The sequence below is a fragment of the Chrysemys picta genome, chromosome 12 (assembly GCF_011386835.1).
Source record: "Chrysemys picta bellii isolate R12L10 chromosome 12, ASM1138683v2, whole genome shotgun sequence".
NCBI classification, from domain to species: domain Eukaryota; kingdom Metazoa; phylum Chordata; order Testudines; family Emydidae; genus Chrysemys; species Chrysemys picta.
In genome coordinates, this window is record NC_088802.1 from 14,130,606 (window position 1) to 14,149,414 (window position 18,809).

At 51.7% G+C, this 18,809-nt stretch overlaps 1 protein-coding gene across 8 annotated transcripts in view; it reads right to left on the reverse strand.

Annotated features, from left to right (window-relative positions):
• Positions 1 to 2,444: 2,444 nt before the first annotated feature.
• Positions 2,445 to 18,809, reverse strand: part of LOC135975007 (butyrophilin subfamily 1 member A1-like) — a 47,901-nt gene continuing 31,536 nt past the window's right edge. For all 8 annotated transcript variants that reach the window (XM_065564991.1, XM_065564995.1, XM_065564994.1 and 5 more), the window contains 5 exons: positions 16,849 to 16,956; positions 12,353 to 12,373; positions 11,419 to 11,439; positions 11,289 to 11,315; positions 2,445 to 3,447 (listed from right to left, as the gene is read on the reverse strand). In XM_065564991.1, the coding sequence (XP_065421063.1) occupies positions 2,888 to 3,447; positions 11,289 to 11,315; positions 11,419 to 11,439; positions 12,353 to 12,373; positions 16,849 to 16,956 (737 nt within the window). In that variant the 3' untranslated portion in view covers positions 2,445 to 2,887. The remainder of the gene's footprint in view (positions 3,448 to 11,288; positions 11,316 to 11,418; positions 11,440 to 12,352; positions 12,374 to 16,848; positions 16,957 to 18,809) is intronic.

Sequence of the window (18,809 nt, forward strand, 5' to 3'; positions counted from 1 at the left end):
CTGTCGTTCGCCCTCCTGTCCCTGGATCAAGAGAAGGTGTTCGACAGGGTGGACCATGGGTATCTCCTGGGCATGCTGCGAGCGTTTGGCTTCGGGCCCCAGTTTGTGGGTTTTCTCCAGGTGCTGTACGCCTCCGCAGAGTGTTTGGTCAGGCTCAACTGGACCCTGACCGAACCAGTCAGCTTCGGGTGAGGAGTACGTCAAGGGTGCCTCCTCTCGGGCCAGCTGTATGCTCTGGCGATCGAGCCGTTCCTCTGTCTCCTCCGTAGGAGGTTGGCAGGGTTGGTGCTGCGGGAGCCGGAGCTGCGGCTGGTCCTGTCGGCGTACGCCGACGTGCTCCTCGTGGTCCAGGACCCGGGCGACTTGGTGCGGGTGGAGGCTTGCCAGACCATCTATTCGGCGGTCTCCTCCGCCCGGGTCAACTGGGTCAAGAGCTCTGGCCTGGTGGTAGGGGACGGGTGGCAGGCGAGCTCCCTCCCACCCGCACTTCAGGCCATCCGGTGGAGCGCGGGTCCGCTGCTCTATCTCGGCGTTTACCTTTCTGCCACGCGTCCGTCTCCGCCGGAGAACTGGCTAGGTTTAGAGGGCAGAGTGTCGGAGCGGCTCCGGAAATGGATGGGACTGCTCTGGTGTCTCTCCCTTCGAGGGAGAGCACTGGTGCTCAATCAACTAGTCCTGTCCATGCTCTGGTACTGGCTCAACACCCTGGTCCCGGCCCCAGGCTTCCTGACCACCCTCCGGACGTTGATTCTGGAGTTCTTTTGGTCAGGACTGCACTGGGTCTCTGCAGGGGTTCTCCATCTACCCCTGGAGGAGGGAGGGCAGGGCCTGAAGTGTCTGCACGCTCAGGTCCACATCTTCCGCTTCCAGGCCCTGCAGAGGCTCCTTTATGGTGCAGGTAGTCCGGCATGGAGCGTATTGGCGCACGCCTTCCTGCGCCGCTTCCGAGGGCTCCGATATGACCGGCAGCTCCTTTGTCTCCATCCAAGAGGTCTTCCGCGAGGCCTCTCCGAGCTGCCGGTCTTCTACCAGGACCTCCTCCGGACCTGGAAACTGTTTTCAGTGACCAGGTCCGTGGCGGCCACCGTGGGGGCAGATCTCCTCGCGGAGCCCCTGCTACATAACCCCCAGCTTCGTGTGCAGGTGGCGGAGTCCCCCATGGTGTGCCAGAGGTTGGTCCTAGCAGAAGTCACCAAAGTCGGAGACCTCCTGGACTACGACCGGGGAGACTGGCTGGATCCCCTGACGCTCGCTCAGTGCATGGGGCTCTCCAGACCTTGTACTCCCCGACACGTACTTCAGGAGGTGAGGACCGCTTTGCCGTCCACTGCTCAGGACTATCTCGACCGGGTCCTGTGAGAGGGCATGCCCCACCCACCCTCCACTCCGAGCCCGCCAGACTTTTTCATCGGGCCCCTGCCCCGTGGACCCAACCAGCCCCCTCCCCGTCCATTCGCCATGAGCCGGCTGCACCATCTGCAGCCGGTTCTGTTCCGGACCGCGCCAAGGAAACATCTATACACGCTCGTGCTCCATGTTCTTCATATCCTCACCCTCGCGTCCCGCCCCGATACGAAGTGGCGGGACCTTCTGCCACCTCTGGAGGGTGAGGAGCCCCGGTGGGCCAGCCTTTATTCTGCTCTGATCCCGAAGCCCACCGGGGACATCAGTTGGCGGCTCCTTCACGGAGCCGTGAGCACGGGCGTGTACTTGGCGCGGTTTACCCCTATCCCAGACACCTGCCCCTTTTGCGGCGTGAGGGAGACCCTGGCGCATGTTTACCTGGAGTGTGCCAGGCTGCAGCCCCTATTCCGGCTCCTCACGGATATTTTGTTAAGATTTTGGTTGCACTTTTCCCCTCACCTTTTTATTTATGCACTCCCTATCCGTCGCCCCACAAAGTCGCGGGACCTCCTGGTCAACCTCCTTCTGGCCCTAGCGAAACTGGCCATCTATAAAACCAGAGTGAGGAAGTTGGCCGATGGAGTTTCCTGTGACTGTGGGGCGTATTTCAGGTGCTCCGTTCGTTCACGTATCTGGGCAGAGTTTCTCTGGGCGGCGTCCACTGACTCCCTTGATGCCTTCGAGGAGCAGTGAGCGCTGTACGGGGTTCTCTGCTCGGTGTCCCCGTCTGGTTCGCTTCGTTTGACCCTTTGACCTCACTCCTGTCCCTGTTCTTTTATTAGTTGTCCCCCGTAATTTTTTGGTCTCCAGGTCCTGTGGACCCCCCCTTAGGCTGGGGGGGGGATCCTTCCTGGATCCCAATAGGTCTGGTCACTCAGGGAACAGAAAACTACTCATCCAGTGACCAGTATATTTGCTCTCTACCAGACTCCTGTACCCCACTGGTCTGGGTCTGTCACACTAGGAAAAATAGTTTCAGCAGCTCATGCCACCTAGACACCAGCAGACTGGATAAAAACACAAATGAATCCATCACAAGATAATTTTAGGGTATTTATTTTCAAATAATCAAGGTAAGTTTAGGGTACACTGCCACAGGAATGGCATATTGTGAATAAATCTTCAAAACTGAATTATTACATTGAAAATGTTCATAACACATCATGTTTAAAACAAAAAGTAGATCTAGCAATGCCATGTGATATGTCTCCCCTGATACTCTGCTCAGGGGTAGAAAATTCTGACAGGAGTGAATGACCCCCATCCATCACCATCTGCTACCCCTGAGGCAGGGGACGGGGAAAGGTGAGGGCTGGGGGTTGCCAGGTGTCTCATTTTCGACTGGAACCTCCAGTTGAAGAGGGAAACTGGCAGCGCCCAGTCAGCACAAAAAGTCCAGTTGCTGCAGTAACTGGCCCCCATCACTGGGGGTGGGAAGAGCAGCAGCGCTGGGAGGGGACAGTCTGTGCCGCGGGTGTAACAGTCAGGGACAGAGATTCCCTCCGGCCTCAGCTGGGACCGGGCAGATTATCAGGGGAGATGCATTTGTACCCCGAGTGTTGACACCAGGATAGAAATAAGGGTGGAGTGTCCCAGAGAAGGTGCCAGTGAAAGTGAAGAGATGGGACCTGTCAGTCACATTGTAAAATGAGACCTCACCCGCCTTATAGTCCAGGAAAATCCCCACCCGGCTGGGCCTGACTCTCACACGGAGGGGGGTCAATGGGTAGGTGAGAGCCTTGTATTCCCCCTCTCTCAGCCACACAACCCAGTATCCATCCTCAGGTGTGGTTGTGACCCATCCCTTCCTGCTCACAGATTCCCTACAAACACCCAGATCCCATCTCGTCTTGTCTCCCACCTCCACCTCCCAGTAACACCTCCCGCCCGCAAACCCCTCAGCGCCCAGGACAGCGGGACAAGGATCAAATCTCTCAGGATTGTCAGGCAGATCCTGGCGTTTGTCTCCACATCTCACACGTTTCCGATCCTCAGACAGGATGAGTTCGGGATTTGCCGTGTCTGGATCTAGAGTCACGTCCACTGGGGAGAGAGTCACAGAGTCAGGGTTGGGGGCAGGGGCTGGTCACTGAGATCAAAGGTAAATTAATCTGCGTCCCCGTTAATCGCTAGGTGAGTGGGGGGGGGGGGGGAGTCTTGCCCTTTAAGGAGAGTCAGGGCCCTGTCTGCCCATGAGAGAAAACTTGAGGGGAACAACAGGAAGGTGGGGAGCAGAGGGATGGGGAAGGGGAGGGCAGGTTCCAGGGGGTGAGGGGAGGGGAGGGGTGGGCACCAAGAAGAATGGGACAGACTCCAGGGGGCACAGGGAAGCAAAGGAAGGGGTGGGAAGCAGGGGGAAGGGGGTGTAGGGGAATGGGGGGGGCAAGGGGCAGTGGAAATGAGAAGAGGGGTGGACTCCAGAGGGGCAGATCAGAGTCGAGAGGAGGGACAGGTGCCGGAGTGGGGGGATGAGGAGTGGGGCAGGCACCAGGAGCATGGGGGGGAGGGAGGGAATGGGCAGATGCCAGGGGGACAGAATGAGGCAGGAACCTGTGGGAGAGGAGGTATCCAGGGCAGGGGCAGTCACTGTAGGGCAGAACAGGGAGAGGGAGGGGCTGGTGTCAGGGGATAGAGTGGGATGAGGGGAGGAATGGAAGAGGAAGGGCAGCACCAGGGAGTAGAGGGTGGGGGGAGGGTTTGATGCCTAGGGGGAGAGAGGGGAGGGGTGGGCACCAGGGGGCCAAAAGGGGCAGGAGAAGGGGCAGGCACTGGGGCAGAGGGGGACAGAGGGAAGGGGGTTGCACCAGCGGACACAAGGGGTGAATGGAGGGGCAGGCACCAGGGAGGCAGAGAAAAAAGGAGGGGTTGGCACCAGGGGGCTAGAGGGGAGCGAGGGAAGGGGCATGAGGTGGGCAAAGGAGGGGACGGGGAAAGGGGCAAGTGACCAGGGGACAAAGGCAGTGAGGAGTGGGGCAGGCACCAGAGGGGAATGGGGAGAGTGAGGGGAGGAGTGGGCACTAAGAGGGAGACGGTGGGAAGGGGCAGACCCCAGGAGGGTTGGGGGGCGGTCAAGCAGAGGGGCAGATGCAAGGAGGGCAGGGGGGCAGACTACCAGCTCTGGGGGTCACTGCTGTGGGGGGTGCGGAGTAGATTTAGTGCCATGTCCTACTTCGTGAGGTTGGTGCCTGGGGCAGCAAAACGAACAGTAGCCTGCAAGGGCTGGTGCCTTCTCCCGGGGGTGGGATGGGGACACAGTGCTCTGGGTAGGGGGACAGGTAGTGTATGTGGAGCAGACGGAAAAAAAATAGGGGGTGCTCTGCATTCACTGGGATGACCAGCTGTTGGCAACCAGGGATCAAGTGTTTTGCGGGTGCCTCAGCAGATGAGCTGTTTCCTAGGGGCAGCCTGCACGCAGCTGCGATTAGCTGTTTGGCTGGCAGGCAGGCTCAGATCAGCTGTTTCCCGCCTTCCTGCTCCGGCAGGGGCTGAGTGAGTCTCAGAAAAAAGAAAAGCCTTAGGGTTAGGCGTGGGGCTATCAGCAGCAGCACAGCCAGCCCCTGCTCACTTGGGGCCACCCCACGCCTCTTGGGCTGATGGCCATGGTGTCCACGTGTGTGGCTGCTCCCTGCCAGCCAGGCTTGACTCCGGCCACAGCAGCATCAGGATGTAGGAATGTGTTGCTCCCTAATCACAAGCCTTGAAGAACGGCAAACTGTTCCCTTGGCAATGAGGCAGGAGTGACCTTGTTCTAGAGCCTATGTTTGGAAAACTTATTGGCAACCTGACATCACCTTTGCAGCTGGCATTCACGCGCTCAAGAGATGGGTTCGTTATCTTATGTGCATGTATACTGCCTGGCTTTTCTGTGCGCAAGAATGTAACCACTAAGAAGAGTTGTAAACAAAGTAAGGAGAGAAATAAAAACCCCAGGAAAAGTTTTCCTGGGAGGCTTTTTGCTTGAGGCTTGTAAAGCTCTCTGGCTACCAACAAACCTGGCATTCTGTTTCCTGCATCGTCGCCACAGCTGGTGTCCCCGACGTGATACCCCTCTACTCACCGGCTGGATATGCCGAGTGCACCCAGATCGCCAGTGCCCCTGGTATCCGGACTGTGGGTCTTTACAGCTTTTTGATTGGATACGGATTGGGATCGCCTTGTATAGTGAACCCCGTGCCCCAGTTCAGCACCTGCTGCTCTGGCAGTGTTGTAAGGAGGCGCTGGAGGGGTTCGGCCCCGACAGCCTTAAGCCGGTTTCCCCTTTGCCCCCAGGTGATGGGCCACCCCCCTCCTGCCCGCAGCTGACCCCCCCTGCACCGCCGCCCGTGGCGGCGCCCCCATGCCTACCGGTCGGGCGGGGGGGCGCTGTCGCCGCGGCGGTGCAGCCGGTGCGCGAGGCCGGTCTCTTGACCGACAAGGAATTAAGCTGTGGGTTCAAGGCGTTCCCCGTCTCTAGGCGGGATAATGGAAACGGGGGGCGGGTAGTGGACTGGGAGGCTCTCCCCTACTCGGTTCTGCACGAGCTCCGGGGGATCTTGAAAGGTGTGTCAAACTGTTATCACTTGCTCCCCCAAGATTGGAAAGACATGTGTCGCATGGTGCTGTCTCCCGCGCAATACGTTGTGTGGGACAGCGAGTACCAGCGAGAGGCGCTTGCAGCAGCAGCACAAGGTGGGGGGGCTTATCTTGCTGAGCAGTTATATGGCACAGGGTAGTTTTCGAGCATCCCCGAGCAGGCGGTGGGCACGCCCCGGGCAGCTTTTCCCATCATTGGCCAGTGTGCCCGTCGCGCGTTTCGCAGGGTCCCCGCTGCGAGCGAGTTCTCTAAGTCCTTCGACCCTGGCGGAGTTGCTGCAGGCGTGTACTGATGTAGGCATTCAAACCCATCAGATGGCCCTGCTGGCAGCTGCCCTGTACAAGGGGCAGAAGCCTCAGGGGAACTGCTTTAACTGCCACCATCCATATTGATGATTAGGCGTACGGCCCTCCCCCTCCGTTGGCTCACTGATGAGCCCATATGGGTTGCGCAGTGGCCGCTTTTCCCCAGAATATGTGCAGTGTATATTGTAGCAGAGGTAAAGGAAATGCAAACCTACCAATATAGGTTGTGTTGTCTTGTTCAGATTACTGTGTGTTTGAAAGCAGGAGTTAGAAGTAAAAGGCAATCAAAAGTCTGGGAAAGTTAATTGTGACTTCTTAAGTAAGAATCTTTAAGCCGTGGATAGCTTTGGATTTGGAAGCAAGCCAGAAAGCATCTGTATTAATGCAAATTTCTAACTAATAAGGTAGAAGCCACTGAAATCTGGGCTGCCTATGAACAAATACAAGGAAACATTTTAAGCAATGACTGACTGCCCAGAAGGGGTAGACCTCTGTTCTTTTGTTTTTCAGATCATCAGAGAAAACGGATGCCAGCTGAACAGCATTCAATGTACCATGCATTTACTGGCACAATAGGGATTATTTTTGTGTTTTATGGCAAAAATTGTTGTTAAAAATTGCATACCAACAGTCTTTGGAAGCAAGGACATGGAAGGTTAACCCACTCCCCATATTGCCCATGGGATCCTTCTGGCTACCTCAGATTTCTAGCCAGAGGGCTGGGGAGGGAGGAAAGCAATTAGACACCTGAGGTTGTACTGAGTGCACTCCTCAAAAGTGGGTGTGCTTGTCCCGGTTTGTTGCTCCAAAGCTCTGTAATAAAGTTATTTTACTGGAAGGGTGTACATGGCATACGTTGAATAAGATTAATGTACTGTATAATGGCAATGTGTATGTGTTCATTGTTAGGAAAAGGTGTATGAGTGAAGAGTGGAAGGTTTCCTTTGTAGGTTAAAAGAAGCCGAGAAAGGGAGAAGAGGAAAAAGCACAGAATGAGTTAACTGAGAGGAAAATACAGCTTGCAGGCTCATCCAAGGTCACAGCCAAAACTTGGCTGACCCCCAAGACGGGGGGGGGGCTTAAATGTGCCCAAGCAACAATGAAATTTGCAAAACACTGCCAGGCATTAATAAAATGTGTTAGGTTTCTTTTCTCACAGGTAGAAAAGTGTTATCCAAAGATCCTAGCACCCCTGCCATTTATTAAAACCAGGAGACTGAGTCTATGTAAAGTCCATCAACGAAAGGCTGCTTTGGCTCCATGCTGGAAAGGCCCTTTCCAAGTCCTGTTAACCACCAACACCGCTGTGAAGTGCCAAGGACTGACTGCCTGGACCCATGCTTTTCACTGCAAAAAGACCCCTCCACCTCGGGAGGACCTTTTGACTAATGATAAGCCTATTTCTCCTTCTAGTTCTGCTGTGCCGTCTGGACAGCAGGAAAAAGGAAAAAAAGACAAGGTGAAGTGCTAGTAACCTCTCCCTTGTCCACTGACAGACCTATTGTTGCTTTGAATTTTTCTAAAAGACACAAAACCATTACAGTGTGATGTGCTAGTAACCTCTCCCCTGTATGATGCTAAACCACACTGTTTCAGGAAAAGAGAAGAAGGAACACTTGCTTCCTTGAAATCACAAAGTCCAGGAATTCCTGACTACAAGAGACATTAAGAACTGACCCCTGGTGAAGAAACAAAGAATTAGAATTATACACTGGCAGGAAGAAATTTGTGGAACCCATGCTTGGGAACGTGGTATTGATTGGATTTTGGGGTTTATTCTACAGGCTGCGCCCTGTGTTTTGGATAAGTCCTTCAGTATGTATTGCCTTCCCTAATTGGATTTTAAATGATAAGTACCAAAGGCACCTTGTTGCCATTGCCCCTGCCATCTCCTCTACTACACTATTACCTCTGTAACACATCAAAATACAGACAATGACCCAGAAGTTGCTGACAGAGATGGTATTGAATATCACTGAGGCTGGGAAGGCATTGCAGTGGGATCTAGCATGTTCAAGCTTGGCCCACTGCCCTTACAGACACATCAGGAGTACCATCTGATCTGTGGCCATGGAGACATACTTGGAGACTTTCTGGGTGGAAGTGCAGACGTTCTTAGTGCTCCTTCCAAGCATATGGACCGGTTGAGGGAGTGTGGGCTCCCACATACCGAATCCTGCCGGGTCCATGGGGAGGATGCATGTGGGATTGGGTAATTTACCAAGACATCTAGGAAATTAAACTACCTGGTATGCCCAGTTAATTTTAGTCAGTGCTCCTGGGATTACACCTGACAGGACACTTACTTTTTCAAGTTAATGACAGTTGTGTGTATGTTAATGACACCATATTACAAGACATTTGGGTCCACCTGGCACAAGTATTGAATCAATCTGATTTCTGCCTGGCCGTTGCCCCGAAAATGCAAGGTCTGTTAAGTACTTGCCTTGTTCCTGTCTGCAAACCACCCAGCAACATCTGGGATGTGAGACAGTGAAAGAAATGTGTTGTTTTAAGCTTACTGATAATAGTAACCACATGTAATAGCAAATTGTGTATGCTAATGTTATGTTTAAGCTATCCGCCAGGACGTCTTTTCTCCTTGGTGGGATTATATCTAGTCATAGCCACCCTTAGAGTGGATAAAGACCCTTTTATAGTATGGGGTCCTAGTTTTAATTTTTGGCGTTTTACTTTGCTGCTTTGTTTAATGTTTACCCAATCTAGTGACATTGTGTATGCTACCCTCCGAAGGTGCTTTGTCTAAACACCGCATATATAATAAAATAGGGGGGGATGTAGGAATGTGTTGCTCCCTAATCACAAGCCTTGAAGAACGGCAAACTGTTCCCTTGGCAATGAGGCAGGAGTGACCTTGTTCTAGAGCCTATGTTTGGAAAACTTATTGGCAACCTGACATCACCTTTGCAGCTGGCATTCACGCGCTCAAGAGATGGGTTCGTTATCTTATGTGCATGTATACTGCCTGGCTTTTCTGTGCGCAAGAATGTAACCACTAAGAAGAGTTGTAAACAAAGTAAGGAGAGAAATAAAAACCCCAGGAAAAGTTTTCCTGGGAGGCTTTTTGCTTGAGGCTTGTAAAGCTCTCTGGCTACCAACAAACCTGGCGTTCTGTTTCCTGCGTCGTCGCCACATCAGGAGACCCAAGGGAGCCCAGCTAGGCTATGGCTGGGTGCAGTGGTGGATTAGGGGGAGGAGAAGCCCCAGACCCTGGCAGGAGCTGCGCTTGAAGGGAGGAGAAGCCCCGGACCCCGGCAGAAGCCACGCTGGAGGGGTAGGGGGGAGAAGAAACCCTGGACCCTGGCAGAACATGTGGGGCTGAAGTCTCCAGGTCGGGAGCCCCAGCCACCCTAGTGGCAGAAGCTGCAGGGCTGAAGCCTCAACCCCATTCTGTGCAGAGATGGCCTGAGCCCCTCACTCTCCCGTCCCCTACGCGGAGCTGGCTCTCACTCTCCAGCTATGGAGAAATTCAGCCAAATCTACCCACCTTGGTATCTCCATTTCCCCCATCACCACACAGCCATGATGGGGGATTTAGCCTAGGAGGCAGGGTCAGCATTAGCCCCATCTGGCAGGTGGGATCTAGGGTATACAGAGGTGAAGTGACTTTCCCAAGGCTAAGCACGGAGTCTGTGGCAGAGCAAAGAATCAAACCCAGAACACCTGAGCCCAAGGCCTGTGCCTTAACCACTAGGCCACCCTTCCTACCTCAGTAGGAGGAACCTCCTCTGCCGCTTTGAGTGTGTGGGTGGGAGCAGTCACTACACAGAGCCACCAGGAGGTGGGGAGCATAGAGATGGGTAAAAGGACACAGGTGGGAAGTAAGAAGGGGAAACATCAGGAAGGGGAGGGAGCAAGCACTTAGAGAAGAAATAAGAGGGAGGGAAAGGGGCAGGGAGAGCAAAAGGAAGGGAGAGGAGAACAGAAGAAGGGAGAGGGGAAAGACTCTCCACTGCTTGTGCCTCCCATCCACCTCCTTTCCACAGCCATCCGTGGCCTCAGCTCCCAAACAGGTGCTAAGCAGGGGTGAAGCACAGAGTGAACAGTGTCTTTACACAGGGGTGTTAGTGAAGACAGCTTGTAGCTGAGTGTAATGATTTTAACACACTGTAATTCATGACAATGTAATGATGTAGTTCATTACTATTTGAATAATGACATTGTTGTGATACCAGTGACAGACATACATTCAATAAAAGAATATGAAGGAAGTGTATAAATATGCTGAAAATTGCCAGTTTTGGGGGAGGCTGAGCCCCCCCAAACACACACACACCTTGCCTTCAAGGCAGGAGGGGGCAGAAAGGAGTGAGCAGTGGGCAGGAGATGCTCAGGGGAGAGGACCTAGGGGAGGGGGCAGAGTGGGGACAGGAAGAGTTGGAGTGGGGTAGAGTGAGGGCGGGGCCTTGGGGAAGGGGGTGGAGCCAGGATGGGGCACCCACCGGCAAAACCAAAAGTCAGCACCTATGTCAGGCAGAAAAGCTACCGCGTGAGCACAATTTGTTGTAACTGGGTCAGGGAAGTGTCACAAGCTGGTTATAAAAACGTGTCTGCCCTTGCAGTGGGGACAGGGCCTCCCTCCCCCCAAATCCAGACACTGAACAGCTCCTGTCTGGGCCTGTTACGCTAGAAGGAAATTGTGGCTAAAGCCTGGTCTGATCCTGCTGCTGGGAGGAGAGAGCTTGGCAGTTCAGTTCAATTATGGCCAGATAAGAATGTCCATCCTGCAGAGCCCAGGTACCCCCTGCAAAGGTGACACCAGGGGGCAGCATTTCATGACTAATTAGCCCTGTCCCAAGGGGACATGTCCCTGCTCTGCAATAAACCTGGCTTTTGTCTGCCCCTTTCCATCCACCCCAGTGACATTGCTGTTTCTAGCCTATTGAATGTCATAGGAAAATGCTCTGTGCAGGGAAAGGAGCAGAGAGCTCCCAGGGGGAGATGGAGCCTCACCATGGATAAAACATCAGTGGTATGTACAGTACCTGCGTAGAGCTGGGCGCTTCTCCACCCTGCAATCAAACACAGACAGAGGGGTGAGAACGCCCCTGAACACCGACACGCTGAGCAGGAGACAATGTCACACAGGGTGATACTGGGGGGAATGGAACTTACTGAGCTCAGCCTGGAGTTTGTCTGAAAATAAAATAAAGAGAAATGAGTCAATATCACATGATCTTGTGGAGGGGAAGCACAGATCAACAGGGATCTGCCCCGAATGGGGGGTGGGGTGGGGTGAAGGACCTGGCTGTAGTGGGACTGAGGGCCCACCTGGGTGTACAGCTCAGCCTACATGAGTAACAAAGCGTGTGCCCCCTCTGTGTTATGGCAGTGCCTAGCGGCCAGCCCAGGCCAATGCTGGGCACTGCACAGACACGGAGGAGTCGCCAGTCCCTGCCCCGAAGAGCTCACAGTCTAACAGGACAAGACAGGCACAGGCAGGGAAGGGACAGAACACACAAGCAGAGTGAGCAGAGGGATGGTGCAAACGGCACGTCAGTGCCACCATTTAACAGTCACACTGCGCTGTGCAGGGGGGAGGGGACGAGCTACATGGAAAGGGATGGGGGAGGGGAGCAGGGGGTAGAGTGAGGTTGGGGTGACAGGGCTGGGTGTGAGGGGGTTGGAGCTGTCAGCCAATCAGCACAGGAGAGAAGACAGGCAGAGTGACATTGTCACAAGCAGCATGATGACATCATCAGCCACCATGTCCCTGGCCACCACCCGCCTGACAGGGTTACACGAGGATGTGAACTACTACAGCCAGCTCACAGCCTGGGCACAGTGCTGGCTACACGCAGAGTGAACCAAACCCGCTCCCTCCCCCAGCTGTGTGGGAGCAACAAAACCCCTGTGAGTTCAGTGAGTGGGGGTTGGGTCTGTTGAGTGTGAGGGAGGAGGGGCTGAGCTTCTCTGTGCACCACACAAACCAGAATGACTTTCTGTTCACAGTGAGAGCTCTGAGAGTTGCCCAGAGGGTCTATGAAACTTCTTGTAAAGTCTGAGATTCCCCCTCCCCTCCCCAGTGAAATGAACAAAGGGACCTCACCTTTCTCTGCCTGATGTGCCGCTGGAAGTGAAGAACAGGAGAGATGTGTTACAAGGCAGAAGATTTAACTCAATTATTGCAAACTCATTGGAGTCATTTTTCTGCTGGTAGAAAGGAGAACATGTACAGGGGCGCTCTGCCTCTAGCTACTCTCACTGCCCGCGTTATACTGGGGACACAAGGCCAAGTGCAGGTAAAACACTGAGTAAATGGCCGTCTCCTTTCCCTTCTGGCTGAGTGAAGGGAGGCCCCACACTGGACTCGATGGCATTTCTGTCTGTCTGTAATGGGATAACTTTTGAAAACCACGTCCCATCAGCTCCAGTGTTTCAGGGCATGTTCTAGGCATCAGTGGGCAGAACCCTCCTGATTTTCATGAAGACTGGAAATTGGTAACAGCCTGATTTCCACTAAAATCACCATCTGATCCCTCAAGATACAGGGTGAGGCAGTGACCTCAGGGTCAGGGTTTAAGGTGAGGGTGAGGTCAGAGTTAGGGTTAACAGGCCCCTCATTCCACTCCAGTCACCCCCTCCCCAGCGGGGCTTCTTGCCTCCTCTTCAGCCAGCCCCTGCCAGCTGGACTCCTCATCCACATATTCCAGCCAGGCCCCTCCCCTCCCCACCCTGCTCAGAACCCTATGGATACGGGGGGAAATCAGAAAAGCCTGATTTTAGTGGAAATTAGTTTTTCCAGTTTTCTGCTTTTCTTGAAAATCAGTAGGGTTATATAGCTGGGGGTGGGGGGGTGGAGAGGGACCCATTTGAAGGTTGCAGGGCTGAGGTTGGGGGTGAGCCCAGCTGGATGCAGCCCTGGGCCTATGTAAGCAATGAAATAAGCAACTCTCTAGTTACAGAATTGCCACATAATTGTGCTCCGTGATCTGAACTCTCAGGGTGAGATTCTGTGCTCAGAACCCGGAGCCCAGGGGCACAGGAGGGCTAAGCCCACATTACATCCCCCTGATCCTGGGTGCTCTGGGTGCCAAAGCAGCCTCCGCTGTAACTCAGAGCTTGTCTGCATAGTAAGGTTACACCAGTGTATGGTAAGGTGGCAATTTAAACTGCTCTTGTTACAGCGGTATAATGCCCCATGTCAGCGCTCTTATTCCGTAATGGGAGTGAGTTTTTCTGGTTTAGCTTGTGCCTTTAGTTATGGCAGCCTTTCCCTGGGTGAAGGGCAGCAGCATGGCCCAGGATCTCTACAGCACTGTGCCCTGGGCCCCTCTCCTGACACCCCCCTCTTGTTCCCAGGCCCATCTCCCATACACCCCTTCAATAGGGCTTGTGAGTGGGTCGTCAGGGGGCAGTCTGCAGATGTTCCCTGCACTGCTTGCACTGGAAGAATCCTCCCCCAGCTGCATCCAGGCCTTCTGAAGCCCTTTTATGCTGCTCTGGTCTTTTTACTGACCATAAAGGGGTTGAAGTGTGGGTGAAAATCTCACCCTCCATTTATTAAAATGTGCCCAGCTTTGATGGGTATGAAGGTATAATTGAGCAAGTGACCTGGGTGTAAGCAGTGCTCAGCCCACTGAGATCTGCCTGACTCTGCAGGCAGCACTGTTTGCTGCTCACGCTCAGCACAGTGGGGTTGGGAGGCTGACACTAAGGCCTGATCGATGACAATTTAATTGTCACCATTTACAATTATCTCACTGCTGATCATTTTAGCAGAAACACCCAACTTCTGTGCTTCTCCCTCACAGCTGGATGAGGAGAGGTACTGGGGAGGGCGGCAATGGGGCAAGGGCAGAGGGCAGTGGGGCAGCTACCTGTCATCAAAGATTGCTGCGGTGAGGAACAGTGAATACAGGCCCCTCCCTCCTCCATCCAAATACAGTGTGACCTCTGTGCATGCTAAAACAGGGAGAGGAGATACATTCTCCCTCCCTTCCCCCAAGTACGAAATGCCTCATGGTCCTGGATACCAGAACAAACTCACACACACACACGGTCACTGAGAGTGAAATCTTCCCCCTTCCCTCTTTACATGGCCGTGGAAAGGACAGAACATGGGGGGATCCCATGTGAGGAATTGTGCCCGCAGCTGGTGCGGAGAGTTCTCTGAAAGGCCCAGGGAACAAGACAGTGACAGTTAATTGTTCTGATGGTTTAGTGTTCGGAAATGAGCCCAACAGAATTCTCTCTGGGCATATAGACAAATTTTATACACCACTCAAAATGAGTTAATCCCTGTCACCTAATCAGTGCTGCCAACTCTCATGATTTTGTCATGAGTCTTATGATAATTATTGTTTTCCTTAAACCCCCAGCTCCTGGAGTCAAGTGGAGATGTGATGATTTCAGCCTCCCTTCTTAAAAAGAGAGTATGTTTCTAGCCCTTGTGGCTGTGGAGAAAGGTTCAAAATGTGACTCCAGTGCACCCTAAAGGCTCAAAAAGCAGAAGGCAAATAAAAAGAACACGACATCTATTATTTTTACATCATCCCATGATTTTAAAGCCAATCTCCTGATTGTTGGTGAGCCTGATTCATGATTTTTGAACATTTGGGGTTGGCAATTGTGATAAATGGGTGGGCGGGGGGGTGGGGGGGTTGGTCCCTTTTGTGGACACCCAGCCAGCCAGTTAGCTATAGACTCCCTCATGGTAGCTGTTCTCTACTTGCTTTACCTGTAAAGGGTTAAAAAGTTTGACTGCACGCATAGGTAAAGGGAAGTGAGTGGGCACCTGACCAAAAGAGCCAATGGGAAGGCTAGAACTTTTTAAAATTGGGAAAAAAACTTCTCTTTGTCTGTCTGTTGTTGTTCTCCGGAGAAGAGGGGAACAGGGCAACAGTTATGCTGTGAGAAGCTGAAGGCCAGGTATGAAAATCATCAGAATGATACCTAGAATTGCTTATTTGGAACCCAGATATGTAAGTAGATCAGAAAATGTGTAGGAAGACACAATTAAGTTTATTTTGTTTATTTCTTATGGCTTGTGGATTCCGCTGTGCTAACCCCAGATGCTTTTGTTGCTTGTAATCTTTAAACTGAACACCCAGAAAACTATTTTTGGTGCTTAATTTTTGGAATTGCTCTTTTAAAATCTAGCAATACCCTGAGTTTTCAGATGTATTTTCTTTCTTTTTGTTTTTAATAAAAATTACCTTTTTTAAGAACAGGATTTGGATTTTTGTGTCTTAAGAGGTTTGTGCACATGACTTTTTCATTAGCTGGTGGCAACAGTTGATTTCTTTATTTTCCTTTCTCAGCTCTTCCCTGGCGATGGGGGAAGTGAAAGGGCTTGAGGGTACCCCACAGGAAGGAATTCCCACGTGCACCTTCCTGGGTTCCAAGTGGTTTTGCATTTGGGTGGTTGCAGCATCTAACCTTGGGAGTTTAATACAAGCCTGGAGTGGCCAGTATTAATTTTTAGAATCCTTACGGGCCCCCACCTTCTGCACTCAAAGTGCCAGAGTAGGGAATCAGCCTTGACAGCAATACTGTGGACTCAGCCCACATAAAGCCGTGAACTAAACCAGAACACACCTGGTGCTGACAGAGTGTGTAGGTGACAGTTCTAAAGGTGCAACATCCAGTTCCAACTTTCACAAGTACAAAGCACAAGTAAACAGCACAGCTCCTCTCTGCTTCTCTGAATTACCTGCTTCTGTCCCCACTGGGAAATCATTGTAACAGACATTTCCCCTTCCCAATTCTTCTGACACTGGTACATCTCTACATACAGTTCACAGCACTTCAGGTGAGAAAACCCTCTGGGTGGGACTTTCACAGCTGCCTTGGGTGTTTGCACATGCGGTGCCCATTACTGTAAATAAAAATTGGGCATTCAGACCCCCTAGGCAGCTATGAGAACCCCAGCTCCCTATAAACGCAGAGATCACTGAAGGACAATGTCTGCCTTTTGTGACCAAAAGGAAAAAAAAAACTACAGCTCAGCACTTGTACTACAACAGAGAGTTCACTGTCCCGTTCCTGTAACAGGAACACAGGCTGAGCAAATCTTAGAGTAGAAAAGTAACTGCTAACCTTTCCATTTCCACAGCCACTACTTGGCACATCTGCAGCTCCTACTTACCTAGATGCTGTGTGGGGAGGGGGAGTTCATGCAGAACTGAAGGGCAGAACTGGGCCCTAAACACCCCCCACCCACCCACACAAACACTTTGCATCGTGGTTTTCCTTCAAGGAGCCCAGTTATGTATGTCGGAGCTCCAAGCCCAGCTCACCGAGCCTCACCTGGGTCTCTCATGGGATGAGCCAGGCTGATCACCTTGGAACAATTCAGGATCACATTTTATTGGGAACCCTGCGTGAGATCTGAAAGGGGGAACCCACTTGACATTTCTCAGTTCAAATATGAAGCCATAATTTATTCAACTCCCCCTTCACCCTCAGCCTGACTCCCATTGCCTGACACTCTCCTGACGAACACTGAATCAAATCCCCTTAATCCCGGTTTCTCTATCTTTGGTTTTGATTTTTAATGTCTCTCTATCACACACACCAAATTCCTGCCTCTTGTTAATTTACCTTTTGCTCTGTGCTGCCTCCAGATGCAGTAACTGGCCAGGGGAATGAGGACAGCCAGGATCACCCCCAGAGCCACCTGCCAGCGATTGTCTCGTGGGAAAAACAGCTCTGCAAGAGAAAGTGCCATTAACTTGGGTATAAACACACGCAGAATGAAGGCAGGACCCTGTGACAATGGTGACTCTGTGACTAGTTAAAAGAATCTCACGGTGAGATGTGGCTCCTTTGTGCTTTATTATTCAGCTAATGAAAGTCCAAGCTTTAGCCTGGTTACTGAACATGGTTAATTAATGGGATGGGGGCTGTTGTAGGTAAGGAGGGGGTAGGGTGCAGCTCTACTATGCTACACCTGTGATGTGTCATTCCATATTATTTATGAAAATATGCTTATTAATATGACATAACTGAGATATACTTGATGCAAGATGGCTCATGTAAGATATCATTGGAAAGGTTCTGATTTACTGAATGTGACTATCCAATTTGTGTGCCTGTATCATTTCTATATCTGAAGTTAGGAATATTAACTATGTATCTGTATTTCGACTATGCTACTTTGGGTGACGCCCATTGCCAACACTACAGGTACAACAATGGAAAAGCCCGACAATGCTGATGGCCCATCAGCAAGAGACGATGGACTGTAAAAGAGCTTAGTCTTCCCATGAACCTGTGGGTCAGCCTGTGAAGAATGGCTACAGGGGCCCTACAGAGGCATGTGACCATGTCACCTGATACTGGAACCCAGCTTGAATTCTGTACTTTTCCACGAGAAGCGGGGGGGGGGGGGGGGGGGGTTTCAAACTAGGAAACAAAGGACTCCTGCCTTATGCAAATCCTATTTAAGGGGGGGGAGTGAGGTAATCCAGGTCCTCAGTTCTCCCCTGGGATGACTGCTGGAAAGAACTAAGACTGAACGGGGGGAAAAAATGGACCCAGGCTGGAAGGGTGTCTGGTCTGTGAAGAAGATTATTAGAACCACATTTAGGGTGAGAACTTATATGTAACCAGTTTCTTTAGTGTATTAAGATTAGTTTGTGTGTTTGATTTCATTTGATTAGTAATCTGCTTTGTTCTGTTTGTTACCCCTTTTACCACATAAAATCTGCCTTTTATAGTTAATAACATTTGTTTTGTTTATTATTAAACTCAGTTTCTGTAATTTCTATTGCGGGGGGCGTGGCAAGAAGTGTGCACACCTCTCTCCACATTGAGGGAGGGGGCAAACTTCATAATATATCTTTGGGTCTCCAAGGGAGGTGGACATCTGAATACTGGAGCAAGTCCCTTAAATTGAGACTTCCCAGAGCTGATCTGCAGCTGGATGTGGCCCAGCCTGTGTGTGTGTTGGAGGAGGTTTTAAGAGCTTGGCTCAGCAAGACAGTTTAAAGGGGGCCCGTGCTAGCAGAACAGGTAGACTCAGTTTTATTTCAGCACATCAAGTTCCACGTGCAGGGCCAGGTAGGCAGGCAGAGCTTCAGAGTCTCAATGCGTGGATGAGACGATGGTGTAGAGAGGAGGGGTTTAGTTTCATTAGGAACTGGGGAAACTTTTGGGATGGGGGGAGCCTATACAGGAGAGATTGGCTCCACCTAAACCAAAGTTGCAGAGCAGTTTTTAAACTAGGAGATGGGGGAAAGCCGACTGCTGCAGAGGAGCATGTGGATCGGACAGAGACTTCCCTTAGGGGAGAGTCTAATGATAGAGAATCTCCAGGTTATAGTCAGGAGCAGAGGATGGAAGAGGATAAAGTAGGGGCCAGATCAGATGAGAAACATTCACATAAAAAAGAATCTAACTCATCAGAAAAGGGCAGACAAATAAACAGTGAAAAGTTTTTAAAGTGCTTGTACACAAATGCTAGGAGTCTAAATAATAAGATGGGTGAACTAGAGTGCCTCGTGATAAAGGAGGATATTGATTTAATAGGCATCACAGAAACCTGGTGGACTGAGAGCAAT